The sequence below is a fragment of the Salmo salar genome, chromosome 06, assembly GCF_965601325.2.
Source record: "Salmo salar chromosome 06, fSalSal1, whole genome shotgun sequence".
Classification (NCBI taxonomy): Eukaryota; Metazoa; Chordata; class Actinopteri; order Salmoniformes; family Salmonidae; genus Salmo; species Salmo salar.
In genome coordinates, this window is record NC_138296.1 from 5,354,457 (window position 1) to 5,372,500 (window position 18,044).

Below are 18,044 nucleotides of genomic sequence, written 5' to 3' on the forward strand. Positions count from 1 at the left end.
TCAGTTTATTTCCTCAGACAAGAGTTCAAATGAAATTGACCAGAACCGTGGATTCAGCTAATCAAAGTCTGGATTAAAGCTATTGATTAGTTTTAGTTATGGGTGTGATGAGCACCATTTTAATGACCCACTCAAACCTAATGTTGTATTGTGGAAGGGAATACAAATGGATATAACTGTGAATGTCCCATCTTGATTTTTTTAAACTTGTTTGTAAGATAATAAAGTTTGATATCCTATGACTGAATATGTGGGGTTTCTTAAACTATGCTATAGTTCTGGTAGTAAAGAAAAGCATCCACACAAGAGGTCAGGACAATTTAATGGAATGTAAGTAGCTATTCAGGGTAACCATGGAGCTGGGGCGTGTACAAGGAAAATACATATTTAGTTCTGTTTTTACTTTTAAATATCACCATTTATTTCACAATCATTAACTTCCAATTTTCTTATGGTTGGAAAACAATCAAGGAGCTAGATGGTCACAATAACATCACCTTGTATCTTTCTCAATATCCTAAAATAAAACACCTGACACTTTAAAAACACGCTCATGGGCAGATGTTTACGTCAGTCGATTTTTTTTTCTCTCTTCATGATCGTGAATCGTAGCCATTTATCGTCTCTACCCACCGCGCGTCGATCAGTGGTCCTTCCCATTCCGTAGCGGGATGCTGCTGATGTCACAGCACCAACCGAGCCAGTCAGCAACGGTACCAGCGGAGAAAAGCAACCGGAATGATGGCGACTACAGAACGAATTCAAACAAAGTCCGTTCAATAACGACATTATCTGACAAACCGAACTCTAAGATGGAAGGAAACGTCTTCCCCGATCAAGAACAGCTTCTAGGGTTCCTGAAAAAGCTCAAGGAGGTATTCGACGTGTGTGATGAGGATGCTGACGGTTACATTCGGGTCGAACATTTTGTGGATTTGGGGCTCCAGTTCGGGCAGGGTGACAGAGATGAGGTAAGTCTCCATCTGTCGGTTGACGACATCCACGGTTGCTTATGATGATGATGAATGAGAATTGAGGATATATGATCGAATGAAGCTCCTGTCTGTGCAAATGTTTTGAAAGATGATCATCACAACATTAGGCCGTATGCGTGTACGTTAGTTTATTATAAATGTATTAATCGCCAACGTTGATATGACACAGACAAACAGGTTGCCAGCCAGAACCGAATGGGATCTTGAGGTGACCGTTGGATTTATTTTCTGGTGGATTATACGATTTGGTGTAATATCAAACCTGTCTGATAGGATCATTTAGTTGACATGGTTTAAATAGAAAGATACATTGTCATTGACGTCAACACATCTGTACGCTCGCCAACCACAGGTCGGCATGTTCCTCCTGGGTATTCAGACATCGCTCGGTCTATCATCATGGCTATGGTGAGTCAGACAGACCTAATGGATATTATTACTGTTTTACCTGAGATCGTGTGTCTGCATACGTGAGGTTACATTTGCCAGGTTAACATTAGGCTTCTTTATCAATGCACTCATTCATTTCACATGAATCATTATCATTTCTCTAATGAATTAGAAATAAAACAATTATTATAGATTTGGAAAACTATTGGTGTCTGCTGTTTCGCTTGTCACTGTACAGTTTTGCCAATACACCTTAATAAAATTGTGAAACCTACATTCAACCAACATCAATACAAAAACATTGAAATGACATATTTTAGTATCACGTGGAAGCTTATTTAACCCTGTTACAATAGCCTTATAACAGACAGGCAGGGCAGGTAGGCAGACAGACTGACAGACTGACAGGCATACAGACAGAAAGGCAGGGCAGGAAGACAGACAGACTGACAGGCATACAGAAAGGCAGGGCAGGAAGACAGGCAGGCAGACTGATAGGCATATGTACAGGCAGGGCAGGAAGACGGGCAGGCAGACTGATAGGCATATGTACAGGCAGGGCAGGAAGACGGGCAGGCAGACTGATAGGCATATGTACAGGCAGGGCAGGAAGACGGGCAGGCAGACTGATAGGCATATGTACAGGCAGGGCAGGAAGACGGGCAGGCAGACTGATAGGCATATGTACAGGCAGGGCAGGAAGACGGGCAGGAGGCAGGCAGACTGATAGGCATATGTACAGGCAGGGCAGGAAGACAGGCAGGTCAGGTAGGCAGGCAGGCCAGGTAGGCAGGCAGGAAGACAGCCATACTGACAGGCATACTGACAGAAAGGCAGGGCAGGAAGACAGGCAGGCAGACTGATGGGCAGGAAGACAGACTGACAAACACGCAGGGCAGGAGACAGACAGGTAGACAGGCATACAGACAGGAAGACAGACAGGCAGACTGATAGGCATATATACAGGCAGGGCAGGAAGACCGACAGGCAGACAGACATGCAGACTGACAGGCAGGGCAGGGGACAGACAGGCACAGACAGGCAGGGCAGGCAGACAGCTGAGGTGCAGCCTGTAAACTACCTGTCTCTGTCTGTCTCAGCAGGATATCACTAAATTACAGTTCCCTGCTTTTCTGAGAACTGCTCAGTGTATCTTTCCTTCCTGAGACAAGATATCTATCTATCCATCTATCTACACTGAGTGTACAAAACATTATGAACACCTGCTCTTTCCATGACATAGACTGACCAGGTGAATCCAGGTGAACGCTATGATCCCTTATTGATGTCACTTGTTAAATCCACTTCAATCAGAAAAAAAGGGTTCCAAAAGGGTTCTACGGCTGTCCCCAAAAGAGAACCCTTTTTGGTTCCAGGTAGAAAGGGTTCTACGGCTGTCCCCAAAAGAGAACCCTTTTTGGTTCCAGGTAGAAAGGGTTCTACGGCTGTCCCCAAAAGAGAACCCTTTTTGGTTCCAGGTAGAAAGGGTTCTTCAAAGGGTTCTCCTATGGGTACAGTTGAAGAATCCTTTAAGGTTCTAGATAGCATCTTTTTTCCTGAGAGTGTAGCTGAAGGGGAGGAGACAGGTTAAAGAATGAGTTTTAAGCCTTGAGACAATTGAGACATGGATTGTGTCTGTGTGCCATTCAGAGGGTGAATGGGCAAGACAAAAGATTTAAGTGACTTTGAACGGGGTAGGGTATTAGGTGCCAGGTGCACCGGTTTGTGTCAAGAACTGCAACGCTGCTGTGTTCTTCACGCTCAACAGTTTCCTGTGTGTATCAAGAACGGTCCACCACCCAAAGGACATCCAGCCAACTTGACACCGCTGTGCCTCGAGAACAGCCTGAATCCGTCGGGGAATGGATTCTACAAGGTGTCGGAAATGTTTGTTTCTCAATTGGTATCAAGGGACCTAACATGTGCCAGGAAAACATTCCCCACATCAGTACACCACCACCACCACCACCATCCCCACCACCACCAGCCTGTACCAGGCAGGATGGAAAGGGAAAGGGGGGATACATAGTCAGTTGCACAACTGAATGTATTCAACTGAAATGTCCATGAACTCATGCTGCTTATGCCAGATCCTGAACCGGGATTCGTCGGACCAGGCGATGTTTTCCTACTCCTCAAATGTCCACTGGAGCTGCTTCTTCCTGTTTGTAGCTGATGGGAGTGGAACCCGGTGTGGTCGTCTGCTGTAATAGCCAATCCGTGACAAAGATCGATGAGATGTGCGTTCTGAGATGCCGTTCTACACACCACTGTTGAACTGCGCCGCTATTGGTCTGTTTGTGGCTCCGCCTGTTAGCTTGCACCGTTCTTGCCGTTCTTCTTCGTCTTCTCTCATCAACGAGCTGTTTTCTCCCACAGGTCTGCCGCTGACTGGATGTTTTGTGTTTGTGTTCCATTCTGGATAAACCCTAGACACTGTCGTGCGTGAAAAGCCCAGGAGGGCAGATGTTTCTGAGATACTGAGTCACTTAGGTCACTGGTTTCGCCCATTCTAACTTTCAATAGAACAGTAACTGAATGCCTTGATACCCGTCTGCCTGCTTTATACAGCACGGCCACGTGACTCACTGTCTGTAGGAGCGATCCATTTTCATGAACGGGGGGGGGGGTGTACCTAATAAACTATCTGGTGTATGTAAATCTGTCTGTCTGCCTGTATCTGTCACATACAGTAAATCTCAGATGTAATCCAATCTCCAGGTTATGATGGCTCCAGCTGTTAGGCTAATGGGTTTGTGTAGTCTTGATGCTAACGAGGAACATTCAACGCAGGGTAAACACACATCCAATGTTTTTCTTGTGTTTTTCACATTTCCGTCCCAGATGCCAAGATGAGTAGACCTAACATTTCTCTCTATGTAGAGGGCCTATGTGTGATGTCTACTTTCCAGATTCCACTAGTATGGAGTGTAGTCGGCTGTACACAGGATTTGTCAAATAGATGTTGTATTCCCAATATACCCTACAGAGGCAGCTCAGTGCATTAACACAGTAATACACCCTACAGAGGCAGCTCAGTGTATCAACACAGTAATATACCCTACAGAGGCAGCTCAGTGTATCAACACAGTAATATACCCTACAGAGGCAGCTCAGTGTATCAACACAGTAATATACCCTACAGAGGCAGCTCAGTGTATCAACACAGTAATATACCCTACAGAGGCAGCTCAGTGTATCAACACAGTAATATACCCTACAGAGACAGCTCAGTGCATCAACACACGACTCACAGTAATATACCCTACAGAGACAGCTCAGTGTATCAACACAGTAATATACCCTACAGAGACAGCTCAGTGTATCAACACAGTAATATACCCTACAGAGGCAGCTCAGTGTATCAACACAGTAATATACCCTACAGAGACAGCTCAGTGTATCAACACAGTAATATACCCTACAGAGACAGCTCAGTGTATCAACACAGTAATATACCTTACAGAGGCAGCTCAGTGTATCAACACAGTTATATACCCTACAGAGACAGCTCAGTGTATCAACACAGTAATATACCCTACAGAGGCAGCTCAGTGTATCAACACAGTAATATACCCTACAGAGACAGCTCAGTGTATCAACACAGTAATATACCCTACAGAGACAGCTCAGTGTATCAACACAGTAATATACCCTACAGAGACAGCTCAGTGTATCAACACAGTAATATACCTTACAGAGGCAGCTCAGTGTATCAACACAGTTATATACCCTACAGAGACAGCTCAGTGTATCAACACAGTAATATACCCTACAGAGGCAGCTCAGTGTATCAACACAGTAATATACCCTACAGAGACAGCTCAGTGTATCAACACAGTAATATACCCTACAGAGACAGCTCAGTGTATCAACACAGTAATATACCCTACAGAGACAGCTCAGTGTATCAACACAGTAATATACCCTACAGAGACAGCTCAGTGTATCAACACAGTAATATACCCTACAGAGACAGCTCAGTGTATCAACAGTAATATACCCTACAGAGGCAGCTCAGTGCATCAACACACGACCCAACACAGTAATATACCCTACAGAGACAGCTCAGTGTATCAACACAGTAATATACCCTACAGAGGCAGCTCAGTGTATCAACACAGTAATATACCCTACAGAGGCAGCTCAGTGTATCAACACAGTAATATACCCTACAGAGGCAGCTCAGTGTATCAACACACGACCCAACACAGGTATATACCCTACAGAGACAGCTCAGTGTATCAACACAGTAATATACCCTACAGAGGCAGCTCAGTGTATCAACACAGTAATATACCCTACAGAGACAGCTCAGTGTATCAACACAGTAATATACCCTACAGAGACAGCTCAGTGTATCAACACAGTAATATACCCTACAGAGGCAGCTCAGTGTATCAACACAGTAATATACCCTACAGAGACAGCTCAGTGTATCAACACAGTAATATACCCTACAGAGACAGCTCAGTGTATCAACACAGTAATATACCCTACAGAGACAGCAACACACGACTCACAGTAATATACCCTACAGAGACAGCTCAGTGCATCACAGTAATATACCCTACAGAGGCAGCTCAGTGTATCAACACAGTAATATACCCTACAGAGACAGCTCAGTGTATCAACACAGTAATATACCCTACAGAGACAGCTCAGTGTATCAACACAGTAATATACCCTACAGAGGCAGCTCAGTGTATCAACACAGTAATATACCCTACAGAGGCAGCTCAGTGCATCAACACAGTAATATACCCTACAGAGGCAGCTCAGTGTATCAACACAGTAATATACCCTACAGAGGCAGCTCAGTGTATCAACACACGACCCAACACAGTAATATACCCTACAGAGGCAGCTCAGTGCATCAACACAGTAATATACCCTACAGAGACAGCTCAGTGTATCACAGTAATATACCCTACAGAGGCAGCTCAGTGTATCACAGTAATATACCCTACAGAGACAGCTCAGTGTATCAACACAGTAATATACCCTACAGAGACAGCTCAGTGCATCAACACAGTAATATACCCTACAGAGACAGCTCAGTGTATCAACACAGTAATATACCCTACAGAGGCAGCTCAGTGTATCAACACAGTAATATACCCTACAGAGACAGCTCAGTGCAGCAACACAGTAATATACCCTACAGAGACAGCTCAGTGTATCAACACAGTAATATACCCTACAGAGAAATTATTCTTTATATCTTTCAAAATTGAGATTTGAATGGTTGTGTGTGTGATGGCTATGTTTGTATTTCTGTTTGTACTTGGGTCTTGAATAATGGTTGTTAATAGCAGCCTGTTTATACCAGTGAAGAGGTTATTATAGTGGTTGTTATAGACGCCTCTTGGGAGATGGAACACAACACCCTGCTACCACTCAACGTGAATTGATAGAGGTGCGGGACTGTAGGGGGGAGTGATAGAGGTGCGGGACTGTAGGGGGGAGTGATAGAGGTATGGGACTGTAGGGGGGAGTGATAGAGGTATGGGACTGTAGGTGGAGGTAAAGAGGTATGGGACTGTAGGTGGAGGTATAGAGGTATGGGACTGTAGGTGGAGGTATAGAGGTATGGGACTGTAGGTGGAGGTATAGAGGTATGGGACTGTAGGGGGAGTGATAGAGGTATGGGACTGTAGGGGGAGTGATAGAGGTATGGGACTGTAGGTGGAGGTATAGAGGTATGGGACTGTAGGTGGAGGTATAGAGGTATGGGACTGTAGGGGGAGGGATAGAGGTATGGGACTGTAGGGGGAGGGATAGAGGTATGGGACTGTAGGTGGAGGGATAGAGGTATGGGACTGTAGGTGGAGGGATAGAGGTATGGGACTGTAGGTGGAGTGATAGAGGTATGGGACTGTAGGTGGAGGTATAGAGGTATGGGACTGTAGGTGGAGGTATAGAGGTATGGGACTGTAGGTGGAGGGATAGAGGTATGGGACTGTAGGTGGAGGGATAGAGGTATGGGACTGTAGGTGGAGGGATAGAGGTATGGGACTGTAGGGGGAGGTAAAGAGGTATGGGACTGTAGGGGGAGGTAAAGAGGTATGGGACTGTAGGTGGAGTGAAAGAGGTATGGGACTGTAGGTGGAGGTATAGAGGTATGGGACTGTAGGTGGAGGTAAAGAGGTATGGGACTGTAGGGGGAGGTATAGAGGTATGGGACTGTAGGGGGAGTGATAGAGGTATGGGACTGTAGGTGGAGGTATAGAGGTATGGGACTGTAGGTGGAGGTATAGAGGTATGGGACTGTAGGTGGAGGTATAGAGGTATGGGACTGTAGGTGGAGGTATAGAGGTATGGGACTGTAGGTGGAGGTATAGAGGTATGGGACTGTAGGTGGAGGTATAGAGGTATGGGACTGTAGGGGGAGTGATAGAGGTATGGGACTGTAGGTGGAGGTATAGAGGTATGGGACTGTAGGTGGAGGGATAGAGGTATGGGACTGTAGGGGGAGTGATAGAGGTATGGGACTGTAGGTGCGAGTAAGGATGACAAAAGGCAGAGACTTTACCGTTTACTGGGAATTTATTGCTTCCTTCACACAGTAAATTTTGAGAAATAGGGGCTGAACAGAACCAAAGGAAGTAAATATCAAAGCCCCCTCTCCTACCTTACCTGCCTACCCACTACTGACCTAACTTAGCACCACCTGGTGACCTACCCACTACTGACCTAACTTAGCACCACCTGGTGACCTACCCACTACTTACCTAACTTAGCACCACCTGGTGACCTACCCACTACTTACCTAACTTAGCACCACCTGGTGACCTACCCACTACTTACCTAACTTAGCACCACCTGGTGACCTACCCACTACTTACCTAACTTAGCACCACCTGGTGCGCTAACCAAAATACAGGGGCCTCTTGCCTAAGCACTCCCTAGGCGCCTTCCCCTTCCCCCCTGGGAACAAAAACAACGTCAATAATTACAAAAAAAATGCACCCCATTGACACACACAGGACATACTATAATCAGCTCTAGTCTCTCAGCAACAACCAACACAGGACATACTATAATCAGCTCTAGTCTCTCAGCAACAACCAACACAGGACATACTATAATCAGCTCTCTCTCTCTCAGCAACAACCAACACAGGACATACTATAATCAGCTCTCTCTCTCAGCAACAACCAACACAGGACATACTATAATCAGCTCTAGTCTCTCAGCAACAACCAACACAGGACATACTATAATCAGCTCTAGTCTCTCAGCAACAACCAACACAGGACATACTATAATCAGCTCTAGTCTCTCAGCAACAACCAACACAGGACATACTATAATCAGCTCTCTCTCTCTCAGCAACAACCAACACAGGACATACTATAATCAGCTCTCTCTCTCTCAGCAACAACCAACACAGGACATACTATAATCAGCTCTAGTCTCTCAGCAACAACCAACACAGGACATACTATAATCAGCTCTCTCTCTCAGCAACAACCAACACAGGACATACTATAATCAGCTCTCTCTCAGCAACAACCAACACAGGACATACTATAATCAGCTCTCTCTCTCTCTCTCTCAGCAACAACCAACACAGGACATACTATAATCAGCTCTCTCTCTCTCTCTCTCAGCAACAACCAACACAGGACATACTATAATCAGCTCTCTCTCTCTCTGTCAGCAACAACCAACACAGGACATACTATAATCAGCTCTCTCTCTCAGCAACAACCAACACAGGACATACTATAATCAGCTCTAGTCTCTCAGCAACAACCAACACAGGACATACTATAATCAGCTCTCTCTCTCAGCAACAACCAACACAGGACATACTATAATCAGCTCTCTCTCTCAGCAACAACCAACACAGGACATACTATAATCAGCTCTCTCTCTCTCTCTCAGCAACAACCAACACAGGACATACTATAATCAGCTCTCTCTCTCTCTCTCTCAGCAACAACCAACACAGGACATACTATAATCAGCTCTCTCTCTCTCTCTCAGCAACAACCAACACAGGACATACTATAATCAGCTCTCTCTCTCTCTCTCAGCAACAACCAACACAGGACATACTATAATCAGCTCTCTCTCTCTCTCAGCAACAACCAACACAGGACATACTATAATCAGCTCTCTCTCTCTCTCAGCAACAACCAACACAGGACATACTATAATCAGCTCTCTCTCTCTCTCAGCAACAACCAACACAGGACATACTATAATCAGCTCTCTCTCTCTCTCAGCAACAACCAACACAGGACATACTATAATCATCTCTCTCTCTCAGCAACAACCAACACAGGACATACTATAATCAGCTCTCTCTCTCTCTCTCTCTCAGCAACAACCAACACAGGACATACTATAATCAGCTCTCTCTCTCTCTCAGCAACAACCAACACAGGACATACCAATCAGCTCTCTCTCTCTCTCAGCAACAACCAACACAGGACATACCAATCAGCTCTCTCTCTCAGCAACAACCAACACAGGACATACTATAATCAGCTCTAGTCTCTCAGCAACAACCAACACAGGACATACTATAATCAGCTCTAGTCTCTCAGCAACAACCAACACAGGACAAACCAATCAGCTCTAGTCTCTCAGCAACAACCAACACAGGACATACCAATCAGCTCTCTCTCTCTCAGCAACAACCAACACAGGACAAACCAATCAGCTCTCTCTCTCAGCAACAACCAACACAGGACATACCAATCAGCTCTCTCTCTCTCAGCAACAACCAACACAGGACAAACCAATCAGCTCTCTCTCTCTCTCAGCAACAACCAACACAGGACATACCAATCAGCTCTCTCCTAACAAAGGAACACTGGCTTTTCTAGCTGGAGATGAGTCTGTAATGGGATACAGCTGTATCCTCTGACGAGAGGGCGGGGTCAGCTCCAATTAGCAATGGTGCCGACCAATCAGCTGCTTGGGGAATCCAGGAAGCCATTTTCTGAAATACAAACCCATACATACAAACCCATACATATAAACCCATACATACAAACCCACACATACAAACCCATACATACAAACCCATAAATACAAACCCATACATACAAACCCATACATACAAACCCATACATACAAACCCATACATACAAACCCATACATACAAACCCTTACATACAAACCCATACATACAAACCCTTACATACAAACCCTTACATACAAACCCATACATACAAACCCTTACATACAAACCCATACATACAAACCCATACATACAAACCCTTACATACAAACCCTTACATACAAACCCATACATACAAACCCATACATACAAACCCTTACATACAAACCCTTACATACAAACCCATACATACAAACCCATACATACAAACCCTTACATACAAACCCATACATACAAACCCTTACATACAAACCCATACATACAAACCCATACATACAAACCCATACATACAAACCCATACATACAAACCCACAACACAGAAAGTGGGGAACGTAACAGGGTTGTTAGTGGTTGTTATTTGTGGTTATGTTACCATTTGGGACTCAGACACACCCAGTCCCCGTTAGTGTTTGTACCAAGCTAATGTAGTTTCATTATATCTGTTTGCTTTTCATTGATACAATTGTAATTTGTTACAAACATATCACAGCTGCCTAAATTGCTGATTGTTGCTTTACCCTTCTGGACCTTCTGTTAATGGACGGTTGAGGTAGCTTTGGTAAAATGTTGAAACTAAGTGAGTCTAATTCTTCACAGCCTCGAAGGCCGAGACTATCTGGTTGATTTAGATTGTTTATTGATGATGTTGATGTAGTTTTAGATGTACCCATTAATAAACCTGTGGCTCAGTTGGTAGAGCATGGTGTTTGCAACGCCAGGGTTGTGGGTTCAATTCCCACGGGGGGCCAGCACAAAAAACAAAAAAAATGCATGAAATGAAATGTATGCATTCACTACTGTAAGTCGCTCTGGATAAGAGCGTCTGCAAAATGACTAAAATGTAGGTTTAGATGTACCCATTAATAAACCACAACACTATCTGGTTGATGTTTATTGATGATATTGATGTAGGTTTAGATGTACCCATTAATAAACCACAACACTATCTGGTTGATGTTTATTGATGATATTGATGTAGGTTTAGATGTACCCATTAATAAACCACAACACTATCTGGTTGATGATATTGATGTAGGTTTAGATGTACCCATTAATAAACCACAACACTATCTGGTTGATGTTTATTGATGATATTGATGTAGGTTTAGATGTACCCATTAATAAACCACAACACTATCTGGTTGATGTTTATTGATGATATTGATGTAGGTTTAGATGTACCCATTAATAAACCACAACACTATCTGGTTGATGTTTATTGATGATATTGATGTAGGTTTAGATGTACCCATTAATAAACCACAACACTATCTGGTTGATGTTTATTGATGATATTGATGTAGGTTTAGATGTACCCATTAATAAACCACAACACTATCTGGTTGATGTTTATTGATGATATTGATGTAGGTTTAGATGTACCCATTAATAAACCACAACACTATCTGGTTGATGTTTATTGATGATATTGATGTAGGTTTAGATGTACCCATTAATAAACCACAACACTATCTGGTTGATGTTTATTGATGATATTGATGTAGGTTTAGATGTACCCATTAATAAACCACAACACTATCTGGTTGATGTTTATTGATGATATTGATGTAGGTTTAGATGTTCCCATTAATAAACCACAACACTATCTGGTTGATGTAGATTGTTTATTGATGATATTGATGTAGGTTTAGATGTTCCCATTAATAAACCACAACACAAGCTATCTAGAGCATGACTAAGAAAACAACAGGACAATAATGTGACAACAACCCTTGTTTATCTCTGCTCTCTCTCCCTCTCCCTCTCTGCTCTCTCTCTGCTCTCTCAATTAAATTCAATTAAATTCAAAGGGCTGTATTGGCATGGGAAACATATTTTGACATAGACAATAAACAATAAACAAAAGGCAAATACACAAAGGAAATAAACAATCAAAAAGTAACAGTAAATATTACTCACAAAAGTTTTTAAAGAATATACACATTCCAAATGTTAGATTATTGGTTATGCACAGTTGTAAAATGTGTACATAGTTTGAAAGGGGAAAAAAATAAACATAAATATGGGTTGTATTTACAATGGTGTTTGTTCTTCACAGGTTGACCTTTTCTTGTGGCAACAGGTCACACATCTTGCTGCTGTGATGGAACACTGGGGTATTTCACCCAATAGATATGGGAGTTTATCAAAATTGGATTTGTTTTAATATTCTTTGTCTAATCTGAGGGAAATATGTGTCTCTAATATGGTCATACATTTGTCAGGAGTTTAGGAAGTGCAGCTCAGTTTCCACCTCATTTTGTGGGCAGTGTGCACATAGCCTGTCTTCTCTTGAGAGCCAAGTCTGCCTACGGCGGCTTCTCTCAATAGCAAGGCTATGCTCGCTGAGTCAGTACATAGTCAAAGCTTTCCTTAAGTTTGGGTCAGTCACAGTGGTCAGGTATTCTGCCGCTGTGTACTCTCTGTTTAGGGACAAATAGCATTCTAGTTTGCTCCGTTTTTTGTTAATTCTTTCCATTGTGTAAAGTAATTATCTTTTTGTTTTCTCATGATTTGGTTGGGTCTAATTGTGTTGCTGTCCTGGGTAGAGGTCGACCGATTATGATTTTTCAACGCCGATACCGATTATTAGAGGGCCAAAAAAAAAAAGATTAATCGGACGATTTTTTTATATATACAGTGTATATTTGTAATAATGACAATTACAACAATACTGAATGAACACTTATTTTAACTTAATATAATACATCAATAAAATCAATTTAGTCTCAAACAAATAATGAAACATGTTCAATTTGGTTTAAATAATGCAAAAACAAAGTGTTGGAGAAGAAAGTAAAAGTGCAATATGTGCCATGTAAGAAAGCTAACGTTTAAGTTCCTTGCTCAGAACATGGGAACATATAAAAAGCTGGTGGTTCCTTTTAACATGAGTCTTCAATATTCCCAGGTAAGAAGTTTTAGGTTGTAGTTATTATAGGAATTATAGGACTATTTCTCTCTATACCATTTGTATTTCATATACCTTTGACGATTGGATGTTCTTATAGGCACTATAGTATTGCCAGCCTAATCTCGGGAGTTGATAGGCTTGAAGTCATAAACAGCTCAATGCTTGAACCATTGCGAAGAGCTGCTGGCAAATGCAGGAAAATGCTGTTTGAATGAATGCTTACGAGCCTGCTGCTGCCTACCACCGCTCAGTCAGACTGCTCTATCAAATATCAAATCATAGTGTTAATTATAATATAATAACACACAGAAATACGAGCCTTGGGTCATTAATATGGTCAAATCCGGAAACTATCATCTCGAAAACAAAACGTTTATTCTTTCAGTGAAATACGGAACCGTTCCGTATTTTATCTAACGGGTGGCATCCCTAAGTCTAAATATTCCTGTTACATTGCACAACCTTCAATGTTACGTCGTAATTATGTACAATTCTAGCAAATTAATTACGGTCTTTGTTAGGAAGCAATAGTCTTCACAGTTCGCAACGAGCCAGGCGGCCCAAACTGCTGCATATACCCTGACTCTGTTTTTCAAGAGAAGTGACACAATTTCCCTAGTTAAAAGAAATTCATGTTAGCAGGCAATATTAACTAAATATGCAGGTTTAAAAATATATACTTGTGTATTGATTTTAAAGAAAGGCATTAATGTTTATGGTTAGGTACAGTCGTGCAACGACAGTGCTTTTTTCGCAAATGCGCTTGTTAAATCATCACCCGTTTGGCGAAGTAGGCTGTGATTCGATGAGAAATGAACAGGCACCGCATCGATTATATGCAACGCAGGACAGGTTAGATAAACTAGCAATATCATCAACCATGTGTAGTTAACTAGTGATTATGTTAAGATTGATTGTTTTTTTATAAGGTAAGTTTAATGCTAGCTAGCAACTTACCGTGGCTCCTTGCTGCACTCACGTAACAGGTAGTCAGCCTGCCATGCAGGCTCCTCGTGGAGTGCAATGTAATTGGCCATAATCGGTGTCCAAATATGCCGATAACCGATTGTTATGAAAACTTGAAATCGGACCTAATTAATTTGCCATTCCGATTAATCGGTCGACCTCTAGTCCTGGGGCTCTGTGGGGTCTGTTTGTGAACAGAGCCCAAGGACCAGCTTGCTAAGGGGGCTCTCATCTCTCTGTAGGTGATGGCTTTGTTATGGAAGGTTTGGGAATCGCTTCCTTTTAGGTGGTTGTAGAATTTAACAGCTATTTTCTTGATTTTGACAGTTAGCGGGTTCGGCCTAATTTTGTGTTTAACGTTGTACACAGAGGATATTTTTGCAGAATTCTGCATGCTCTCTCTATATCTGCTCTCCCTCTCCTCTCTACACCTCTCTCTCTCTCTCTCTGCTCTATATCTGCTCTTTCTCTCTCTCTCTCTCTCTCTCTCTCTCTCTCTCTCTCTCTCTCTCTCTCTGCTCTGATGTTTTTTCCTAGTCTCTCTCTCTATGTCCCATTAGTAGGGTTTTAACTGGGGCCCCCTCTGTTTGCCTGGCCAGATGACCTTATTTCTAACGGTTCACTCGTCATCAGGAACACGACCAGTCTCAAATGCCACCCCATTCCCTACATAGGACATGGTCCACAGTAGTGCACTATATAGGTTGGCATAGGTTGTCATTTGGGACACAACCAGTGTGTTTGTAATTGCCCACTCTGCTCTCTCCTGTTGAGCCTGGACCAGGGGAGCTAGGGAACTAACGATGATTTCTCAGGTCGTTAAGGAGTAAGACTCAGACACACCAACACTAACGCTAAAGGCACACTAATGCTAAAGGTACGCTAACGTTAAAGGCACGTTAACGCTAAAGGCACGCTAACGCTAAAGGCACGCTAACGCTAAAGGTACGCTAACGCTAAAGGCACGTTAACGCTAAAGGCACGCTAACGCTAAAGGCACGCTAACGCTAAAGGCACGCTAACGCTAAAGGCATGTTAACGCTAAAGGCACGTTAACGCTACAAGGCATGTGAATGCCAAGGTAGGCTGGGTCATTTCTTCCTTCTGTGTAGAGATGGATGGATGAGTCTCCATTGCAAGGAGTGGAGAAAGACAGTAAAAATAGCCTCTCCTCATCCTCGTCCTCCGTTAAGTCTCCTCTCCCAGTTATGTGCTACTCCCATGGATGAAGGGATGGATATATCTCTCTCTCCTTTGCTCTCTCTCCCTCGTTCTCTCTCTGTTTCTCTCTCTCTTCCTCTCTCTCTGTCTCTCTCCCTCTCCCTCTCTCTCTCTCTCTCTCTCTCTCTCTCTCTCTCTCTCTGTCTCTCTGTCTTGCCCTCTCTGTCTCTCTGTCTCGCCCTTTCTGTCTCTCTCTCTCTGTCTCTCTCTCTCTCATGTCTGTCTCTCTCTCTGTCTCGCCCTCTAATCTGGTATTTAGGGGTTAAGACTATGCCATCATACATTTACATTTGAGTCATGGTTAGGGATGACAAAAATACCCCCCCCCTTCTCTGTGGCCGACATGAGTAAGATATTTAAACGTGTTAACCCTCGCAAGGCTGCTGGCCCAGACAGCCTCCCCGGCCGCGTCCTCAGAGCATGCACAGACCAGCTGGCTGGAGTGTTTAGGGACATATTCAATCTCTCCCTATCTCAGTCTGCTGTTCCCACATGCTTCAAGATGGTCACCATTGTTCCTGTTCCCAAGAAGGCAAATGTAACTGAACTAAATGACTATCGCCCCGTAGCACTCACTTCTGTCATCATGAAGTGCTTTGAGAGACTAGTCAAGGATCATATCACCTCTACCTTACCTGACACCCTAGACCCACTTCAGTTTGCTTACCGACCCAATATGTCCACAGACAACGCAATCGCCATCACACTGCACACTGCCCTAACTCATCTGGACAAGAGGAATACCTATGTAAGAATGCTGTTCATTGACTACAGCTCAGCATTCAACACCATAGTACCCTCCAAGCTCATCATTAAGCTTGAGGCCCTGGGTCTCAACCCCGCACTATGCAATTGGGTCCTGGACTTTCGACGGGCCGCCCCCATGGGGTGAAGGTAGGAAACATCATCTCCACTTCGCTGATCCTCAACACTGGGGCCCCACAAGGGTGCATGCTCAGCCCCCTCCTGTACATGACAGAATGCTATGAAGGGTCAGTAGTGAGGAGAGAACATGACAGAATGCTATGAAGGGTCAGTAGTGAGGAGAGAACATGACAGAATGCTATGAAGGGTCAGTAGTGAGGAGAGAACATGACAGAATGCTCTGAAGGGTCAGTAGTGAGGAGAGAACATGACAGAATGCTATGAAGGGTCAGAGGTGAGGAGAGAACATGACAGAATGCTATGAAGGGTCAGAGGTGAGGAGAGAACATGACAGAATGCTATGAAGGGTCAGTAGTGAGGAGAGAACATGACAGAATGCTATGAAGGGTCAGTAGTGAGGAGAGAACATGACAGAATGCTATGAAGGGTCATTAGTGAGGAGAGAACATGACAGAATGCTATGAGGGATCAGTAGTGAGGAGAGGACATGACAGAATGCTATGAAGGGTCAGTAGTGAGGAGAGAACATGACAGAATGCTATGAAGGGTCAGTAGTGAGGAGAGAACATGACAGAATGCTATGAAGGGTCAGTAGTGAGGAGAGAACATGACAGAATGCTATGAAGGGTCAGAGGTGAGGAGAGAACATGACAGAATGCTATGAAGGGTCAGTAGTGAGGAGAGAACATGACAGAATGCTATGAAGGGTCAGAGGTGAGGAGAGAACATGACAGAATGCTATGAAGGGTCAGAGGTGAGGAGAGAACATGACAGAATGCTATGAAGGGTCAGTAGTGAGGAGAGAACATGACAGAATGCTATGAAGGGTCAGTAGTGAGGAGAGAACATGACAGAATGCTATGAAGGGTCAGTAGTGAGGAGAGAACATGACAGAATGCTATGAAGGGTCAGAGGTGAGGACTGAGGCAGAAGGTGTGTGATGATGAATCAGGCTTCTATCAACAAGCTAGGACTCCCTCTCACACAGAGGGGGAGAGAGAGAGTTGGTGATGACTATTCTCTCAGCAACATACAAACTCGCACGACCCTCCACATTCTGATCTTCGTCATTCACACCTTCCCCTCCTCTTTTGTCATCCTCCTCCCTCCTCTTTCCTCATCCTCCCCGTCCCTCCTCTTTCCTCCTTTCCTCTCCTACCCCTCCACTCCTCCTCTCCTCCCCCCTCCACTCCTCTCCACTCCTCTCCACTCCACTCCTCTCCTCTCCTACCCCCTCCACTCCTCTCCACTCCTCTCCTCCCCCCTCCACTCCTCTCCTCTCCTCCCCCCTCTACTCCTCTCCACTCCTCTCCACTCCACTCCACTCCTCTCCTCTCCTCTCCTACCCCCTCCACTCCTCTCCACTCCACTCTTCTCCTCTCCTCTCCTCTCCTACCCCCTCCACTCCTCTCCACTCCTCTCCTCTCCTCTCCACTCCACTCCTCTCCTCTCCTCTCCTCTCCTCTCCTCTCCTACCCCCTCCACTCCTCTCCACTCCACTCCACTCCTTTCCACTCCTCTCCTCTTCCCTTCT

General features: G+C 44.0%; 1 protein-coding gene across 2 annotated transcripts in view; it reads left to right on the top strand.

Moving 5' to 3' along the window:
* Positions 1-626: 626 nt before the first annotated feature.
* LOC106606268 (rab11 family-interacting protein 4A) overlaps positions 627-18,044 on the top strand; it is a 103,255-nt gene continuing 85,837 nt past the window's right edge. The window contains exon 1 of one of the 2 annotated variants that reach the window (XR_006770106.2): positions 627-971. Coding sequence is in view for 1 of the 2 variants with exons in the window: in XM_045719616.2 (XP_045575572.1) it covers positions 672-971 (300 nt within the window). In the remaining variant the exon portion in view is untranslated. The remainder of the gene's footprint in view (positions 972-18,044) is intronic. The other variant, XM_045719616.2, reaches the window with a different exon arrangement.